This window comes from Protobothrops mucrosquamatus, unplaced genomic scaffold, assembly GCF_001527695.2.
Source record: "Protobothrops mucrosquamatus isolate PMUCROS unplaced genomic scaffold, P.Mucros_1.0 scaffold250, whole genome shotgun sequence".
Classification (NCBI taxonomy): Eukaryota; Metazoa; Chordata; class Lepidosauria; order Squamata; family Viperidae; genus Protobothrops; species Protobothrops mucrosquamatus.
In genome coordinates, this window is record NW_015386598.1 from 506,140 (window position 1) to 514,421 (window position 8,282).

At 43.8% G+C, this 8,282-nt stretch overlaps 1 protein-coding gene across 2 annotated transcripts in view; it reads left to right on the forward strand.

The window, feature by feature from the left end:
* Positions 1-7,566, forward strand: part of SMPX (small muscle protein X-linked) — a 27,976-nt gene extending 20,410 nt beyond the window's left edge. For both annotated transcript variants that reach the window (XM_015814424.1, XM_015814423.1), the window contains exon 4: positions 7,049-7,566. In XM_015814424.1, the coding sequence (XP_015669910.1) occupies positions 7,049-7,186 (138 nt within the window). In that variant the 3' untranslated portion in view covers positions 7,187-7,566. The remainder of the gene's footprint in view (positions 1-7,048) is intronic.
* Positions 7,567-8,282: the final 716 nt, after the last annotated feature.

Consider the following 8,282-nt stretch of genomic DNA (forward strand, 5'->3'; position numbering starts at 1 on the left):
TTGACTAACTTGTGACTACATAGGTAAAAACTTGGTATCAAAACATGCATAACTATTGGTAAATATAAAGCATGCACAATTATGCAAAAAATAAGCAAGTGTTACATCAAACAATGCATAAACACAATACATCATTTGAGGTTTCATCTTCTGGTTCAGTCTTCATCAGCTACGGTGCCAAATCGGAGATCAGCCTGGTTCAAGTGTCTTTGAGTCACGACCTGACTCATGTGGCTTCACGATCTGAAAGTCAGCTTGGCAAAGTAGTTCATCAGCTGGGTGGGCCCGGTGTGCAAGTCCCATGGGCCAATAGTTCTGGTATGCGTTCTTGTCTCCAAGTGAGACGAGGTCTTCTTCCTGTAAAGGAAACTGGAACCAAATCTGGAACAGAAAAACTGGAACCCAAAGCTTCTCAGGAACAAAGGGAACTGGATTCACAGGATACTCAGGAACTGAAGAACCTGGAAAAACAGGGATGGCTGGATCTGGAAACACAGGAACCGCTGGATACTCAGGAACATCTGGAAACTCAGGAACATCTGGAAACTCAGGAACATCTGGAAACTCAGGAGCAGCTGGAACTGAAGGATCAGGAACAACAGTGGCTGCTGAAGGATCAGGAACAACAGCTGGAACTGAAGGATCAGGAACAACAGCTGGAACTGAAGGATCAGGAACAACAGCTGGAACTGAAGGATCAGGAACAACATCAGCTGCAGAAGACTCAGGATACTCAGGAACCGAGGTATCTGGAACCACCGATGGAGCATTGAAGATGGCTGCTACTGTTGTCATCAGGGTATTGAGGACCTCATGTGTGGGTGTGGGTGTCTTCAGCGACGTAGAGTCCATGATTTCGCGGGGTGCACCAATCATGTGCTCCCGCACTTCGCCTATGCGTGCTTCGCCCATGTGAGCTGTATGGGGAAGGCAATTTTTGGCTGTCAGGCATTTGTCAATCACTGGGTCATGGCAAATGTCTTCAATAGTCTTTAAGTCCTTGCAGACTCCTATAAGGTTCATTCTTGGGATGCTAAGACAAGTGATCAAGATGATCAGAACTATGCCTAATTTCAGGTGCTTCCGCTTAGTCAGGGGTTTGAAGCGGATTGGTTGACGTTTACTGGGTGCCTGAAGTTGAAGGTTGGCGCGTTGATCCGTTTGTCTATTTGAACAGACCAAGAACTCAGGACTTTCTAGCAAGGTCAATTCTGTTAACTGTGTGGCAAGGTTGGGCCACTTCACTTGGTTGTTGCCTGTCGGCACATGTTGCCGTTGTTCAGGGCTCAAAGATGTTTCAACACTGTTCTTTCTATTGCCTACATAAACGTAGAAATGTCTGCTTTGTTCGTAGATGTAGCTTGACATCTCCTTGCTGTCTGTGTAGAAGGTGGTAGACTGTAGTTCAAGGCGCAGCGTCTTCGCTGTCAAGTTGGTGAGCTTTGCAGCCAACGTGGTACCACATAGTACTAACCTTGGTACGGAGTGGCCTTCATGTAGTGTTAGTCTCGCATTTCCAAAGAAGACACCGAGACTGCAGCTCTCCCCACTGTAGACTCTGATGTATCTCATGGTTGCAAACAATATGACATAAGTGTGGCTCTCCCCGCTGTAGACTGTGACGCATTTTAAGGCTGCATTTGCCTTTGTTGACACATCTAAGGAAGCATACAAATCTTTCTTTTGCACTGTGGCGGGTGAGCTGGAAACATACATGCATTGCACTTGCATGCTCTTGGGACATCTTGGAAGTACGATCCATGACTCCTGGTCTTGCAGACGTTGTTCGTCTTGTTTGTCCTCTGTGGACAAGGCTAAGTTGTTGTGATTCTGACTGGTCTGGAACACTGTTGCTTCCAAAGCAGGTTTGGTTGTCACAAGCACGCAGTGTTCTAGGTGTGGTTTCAGGTGAGGTGCTGTTCCATTGCTGAGAATGGAGGTGTTTGATATGCTCACCTGGGTTGGGGTTTGCGTTTGGTCAACACAAACTGTCCCTCCTATGGCCCATCCGAGTTCCGGCGGGTTCCGTGGGGCTACAACGGTGGATCTTGTTCCGCTCCCCGCTGTATAGCAGTTGCCGTAGCTGGTGGACCCCTCCGGTTGCCATCAAAGGTATGGTTCGGCGGGTTCAATGGGGGAGCAACGATGGGAAGATCTCGTGGCCTAGTTGTCGTGACATCAACCCCATGGCTGACTGGCACATCTGGCTGCTGAGATTCTTCTGTTCGTCTACACAGTCTTGGGGGGCTTGTGGCTGGCTGTGGTCTCACCTGTTCACGTTGCAATGCACTTTGGTTGTCCACGTAGGCCTGTACTCTGCTACGTCGTTTTTTGTTCTCCAGTTGTTCCCTATTGGACAAGAAGGTGGGCTCCTGGAGTGTTCTCCGAAGCCCTTGTGCCCTTGCCACTATGTCCACCACATCTCGTTTGCTTCTTATGAACTCAAGCTCGTCTTGAGTGGCGTTCATTTTGGCCTTCCTTATATCTGCTTCGGCTTCTGCTTCAGCTTCTCTTTTAGCTGCTTCCGCTTCTGCATCAGCCTTCCTTTTAGCTGCTTCCGCTTCTCTTTTGACTGCTTCCGCGTGTGCATCAGCCTTCCTTTTAGCTGCTTCCGCTTCTCTTTTGACTGCTTCCGCGTGTGCATCAGCCTTCCTTTTAGCTGCATCGGCCTTTCTTTTGGCCCTCATTCGAGCTTCTTCTATTTCCATCGCCTGCAATTCCTTCTTCTTCAGCTGCTCTGCTTGTGCCACACGAAAAACAGCTTCAGCAGCGTTAGCATCTCTGATGGCTTGCTCATCTTGTGAAATTTGGGAAGTTCAGCTGTGGCGAGAAGATGCTTTCGAATTGCGGGAGGCACCTGTGAGGTGAGATTGTTGTGACACGCTGGAGTGTGCCTTGGATATGTGGCGAAAGGATGATGCCCTTCCAGACCCGTGGGACCGTTGGGACGGTGCGTGTGAATGGCGGGAAACTTCAGACTCTGCCCTGTCAACCGGTCCGTCTCTCAGGCGAGGCTTGCATTCTGGAGGGCGTTGTGGGCTCTCTAGAAGCTTCTTGCGTTCCTCGTTCCGTAACCGAAGACTTTGCATGTTGCGGTCGACTTCTGAGTCTCTTAATTGCTGCTGAATGTCCTTGAGTTGCTGTTTGGAGTCCATCCATTGTGTGAAGGCGTCTTCCTTATCTCCTTCCAGCGCGTGAGCACGTTCGGGGGAGAGATCCTCTTTTTGCTCTTGGAGGAGTTTGTGCCATCTCTCCCAGCATCTTTCATGGCACTTGTACACGGTGTGCCATTTCTCCAACAAGTTTGCATGCATGGCTTCGGTTGGCTTTCTTTGTTGTCTCAGATCATAGTGACTTTGAGACGTCTTTGGTCTTACTGAGGCTTGAGCTTCAGCTTCTGTGTACAGGTCAAGGGAGGCTGTTTGCGGCGCTTCTCCTTGGCCATCTGGTTGGGGTGTCTCAACTAGGCTGGTTGGTTGAACCCCTTCATCTAGATCAATGAGCCGCTCTGCCATGGTTAGGATGGGTTCAGTGATCTTCCAAGCTTTTTTGAAGCAAATTTGAAGAACTTCTCTCTTTGACCACTAGGGGTCGCTACTTGCAGATCAGCTTCAGAGGTGCTGTCTGTGGGTGGGGGTGGCTGGGAGCGTTGTCCTGTGGTTCCTAGCTAATTAGAAGGGAATTGGATGAACTTCACTTTTTGACCACTAGGGGTCGCTATCTGTGTATCAGCTTCAGGGGTGCTGTCTGTAGGTGGAGGAGCCACTGGGAGCGTTGTCCTGTGGTTCCTAGCTATTTAGAAGCAAATTGGATGAACTTCACTTTTTGACCACTAGGGGTTGCTATCTGCGTATCAGCTTCAGGGGTGCTGTCTGTAGGTGGAGGAGCCACTGGGAGCATTGTCCTGTGGTTCCTAGCTAATTTGAAGGAAATTGGATGAACTTCACTTTTTGACCACTAGGGGTCGCTATCTGCGTATCAGCTACCGGGGTGATCTTCTGGCGAGGTACACCCTTTGTCCACTAGAGGGCTTTCTCTGGGCGTGATTAAAGGCTCGCATGCAGCTCCTCCTTTAACCACTAGGGGATGTCTGAAGAGAGGTCAGCCAAATTCTTCCTATTACCACGTACCTGCTGTGGCCACTGAGAGGCATGAACTCCCACCTGGTCGTTAAGTTGCAGGCTGGAACACACTGGGGTATTCAGCTTGTGATAATAGGCAAGGATTGATGGCTATGCGTCCTTCTTCTGTGACACTCAAAACTGGAAGAAAGCTCTAGTGGTGGTATAGGCTTGATTGAATTAAATTATCAAGTTGTTGTGATGTGAAAAGAAAAGGAGAAAATTTTTTTTCAAGGTGTCACGTGCAGATTGGCCACCAGGGGGCGCTGCTGCCCTGCTAGTGGGGCTGGTTGTGCCCCTGCCTCTTTATTCTATTAACACCGGTTGAAATTCCAGGCATTCCTAAGGGAGGAGGGAGTGTGGCTTTATGACAGAGAGAGAGAGCGGCTTAATGGTTTAATTGCTCTTCCTTGATGACCAGTTGCTAAGGTAAGTGAACAAAGGGACGGGAAGAATTTTATTGCTCTGGAAAGGGCTCCTTAAGCTAGCAAACTCAGGAAGAAGAAGAAGACGTGTTGTTTCTTCGTTACTCTTTAGACATAAAGACTTTAAACACTCAAGTTTCAAATCATTGATTTGCATTAGACAGGGTGGGAGACAGGCTTCAATCTTTCAAGGAGAGAAGAGTGCATAAGGCTCTGCCTGAACTTTAGAAGCAGTTTAAACAGTTCTTTTGTAAACGTAAATAGCTCTGCAGGCAGTCTGATGAAACACTCCTCTCACGTCCCCAAGCTTTGAAGTTGCTACCGGGGGGAAAAGGAGGGGGAAATCTGCCCACGCTCTTTAATTTTAGAAACGCAGCCTTCACAGGCAAGAGTTTTGTTGTTTTAAAACTTGGCTTGCAGAGATGACAGTAAATAACAAGACAATGCATCTAGATCACACCTTCAGTCACTTCTAGTTACTTTCACATGCAAGAGAAGTTTGCTTGCTTCTTTAAAGTTTGAAGATCAGAGGAAAATTAATCTAATCAAATTGCTATTGCAGGAGATCAGAGGAGAATTAATCTGTCAATTTACTATTCTGTTTCTGGACAGGAAAGTTGCTTCTATTCCAGTCTTTAACAGATAGATAACTCAGAAGAACAAACAAGAGATAATTGCTTTATTCTGGGGATCCTAGACAAAACTTACAGTTTGTAGAGGTGCTTCCAAAATAGGTGGTTCAGCAATCTGCTTGTCCCACAGGTAAATTGACATTAGATTTTCCCCTCTTCTCCCAAGCGTCACATGGTGGGGTGATCGTGGAGTCTGCAGCCGTGTGGCTGCATGTGGTGGTCAGAGAACAAAGGGCTGCCCTCAGGCTAGTGTCCAGGGATGCCTTTGAAGCTCCGCCCCTTGACCCTTGCTCCCTCCCCCTGACCTGTTACATAGAGTTATACAAGATACATAGAGTTATGGTAAACATAGAGTTATACAAGGTTAAATGGATCTATGATCCAGAACAATAAGCATGTATTCAAAATTGAGAAACATACACATATACAACACCAAAATGGGCATCTATAGCACGGGTATCAAACTTGCCGCATCACATGACATGTCGCAACGTATCGCAACTTTTTTTGCATTGCCGGAGCTGGGGTGGGCGCGGCCTCCGCACGATGCAACCAGCCCATGGGCCGGCAGTTTGACACCCCTGATCTATAGTATTTTGATCAGTGGAGAAATATTGGAATCAGTGGAGGAATCATTTCAGGAGTAGAAGAGAGTTGGCTAGTTACTTTGAAAATAATTCAGAAGTGCCTAGACCTCACATAAGTACAACATTCATCTACTATTCATTAAAGTAGATTGACATTCTTCAGGTTTCCACATACTGAAATCTGAAAAAGTACATTGCTGTTTTAACAGCCCCATTATCTTCAACTAGTTGACTCTTTAAAGCAGACATGTCAAACTTGCAACGTCACATGACGTCGCGCAACATATCGGGACGGTTTTGCCATTGCTGGCAATGGGGTGGGCGCGGCTTCTGGATGACACATCTGGCCCGAGGGCTGGCAGTTTGACATCCCTGCTTTAAAGCATCTTCAACGTTTTTCAGATTTCCAAGTAATCCTGAAAAAGGCAGGCTATTTTAATACATAGCAGACAGGCAATGGGGTTACCTGAGAGCTAAAGATATTTTTTTCAAAATTATTTCTGAAACATACAGTTGTAGAAAAGAATCCTGAGCAACATTTGAATTTGTCAATAATCCCACATCATGTAGAAATGAGGGATAGTCCTCATTCGGATGAACTCCATCCATCGCACATGACTAGATGCACATTTTCAAAATTGGGTTCTCCTAAATTTTGAATAACCAAACGTGAGTACAGAATACACTAAGCCCCACAACAAAATGTGATAATGCCAAATGATGACACATGCAACATAATTACATCAATGCCTCACTGATGTATTTGGCCAGAAGTCATGGCACTTAACTGATTGTGTCACTGTGAATGCATTGTCCTTTGCCCTCTTTGCCATTCCCCTTGGAAGTCCATGTGTGAGTGGCAAATACTATAATGAATTATTTGTTGAAGCTCTCAAAAATTACCTGGTTACTGCTAAACAGAAATAGGCATGTGACAGTTGTATTTTGAATTTCAGCTCCCCTCCCCCCCAGCTTCCCACCAGCATCAGCAACATGGCCATTGACAGCAACTATGAGAATTGTAGTCCAAACCATCAGGATGACATCAAATTGTTTACCTGTTCTGTAAAGAAGAGAATTCCAATTTAGATAATATGGACAATTTACTTATGCTAATATTATGTAGTTAAATATATTCTTATATTCTAACCTTAACTCTCTAATATCCTCTATTTCTTGGTTGCTTGTTACAAGTTTATTATTATTATTATTATTATTATTATTATTATTATTATTATTATTATTATTATTATTATTATTATTATTATTATTATTTTATGTAGAATCTTCCAACTCCACCTCAAGAAGAAAAGAAAAAGACTTTCCCAGGAGCCAAGAAGTTACCAGGCCCAGCAGTTAATCTTTCAGAAATCCAGAATGTAAAGAGTGAATTGAAATTTGTTCCAAGATTTGAACAGTAAAAGAAATGAAATTGTATGTAGAATATATGATTCCTACCACTCCCTGTGTGCTGAACCGAAGGAAAATTACTTACATGCATAGGACTGCTTCCGAAGATGAATGAGAAACTGAAACCCCATATTTATTCCTCTACAATATAAATAATATGTCTGTGTGGATTAACTAAAGCTATCTCAGGAGGTTATATACTTCATTAAAACCAATGTTTTCATTTTCAAAATAAACTTTGACATAAGCAGTATGAGTTGCAAAGAAACAGTATGAGAGGTGAGTCTTTTTTCTAGGTTCAGTTCTGACAATGTGCATGTGGTGTGCTTACCAATATGATCCTACTTGTAATGTAATTTTCAAATTAAAATAGTCTGTTCTCTTTCTCCCACTTCAAGTTAGGCATTTATTTATTCAAATAATGAAAATAATATGATCACACTTTAAAAACAAGAATAGTGTGTTTTTGGCGATTGTCTAGGGCTAGGTGATGTAAGCTTAAATTCACAACCTTACTGAGTGATCTTGGGATAGTAACTGTATCTTAAGGAACTTGTTAAAGGACTAGTTGCATATCTATAAGTAAACAGTACAAACCTGTGGTTTTTTTTTAATAAGTAAACTGTTAACACTGCATTTTGACTTATAATATTTCTGATCCTAACTGGGTGGCTTATCATTTTTATCAGGAGGACACTATGGATGTCTTTTTGCTCAATCACTGTGCCTCATTTTTTATTTTGATTTGAAATATTGGCTGAAAATATCTGGTGAAATAAAAGAAAACCCAATTTCCTATCAGAGCCCAATATAGTCAGTCAGCACCTGATTCTTTGAATCTGAACAGGCAACTGCCTTATTCTTCTGTGGTAGCTGTTTTGTTTCCAGGTGCTGTCTACAAATCCTGCAGTTCACATTTCATAAAGTATTCATAAAAGCTAGATATATTATGTGTATGGAATGTCATTACAACCAATTATAATTTCTTAATGTATATGTCCACATCCTCCTTCACTATTTTTACAAGTTATGTCAGAGATTTAATTTAATTCCTCAGCAGGACATTAACTTATGAAATGAGGTATATCCAGCAATTTTTTAAAAAAT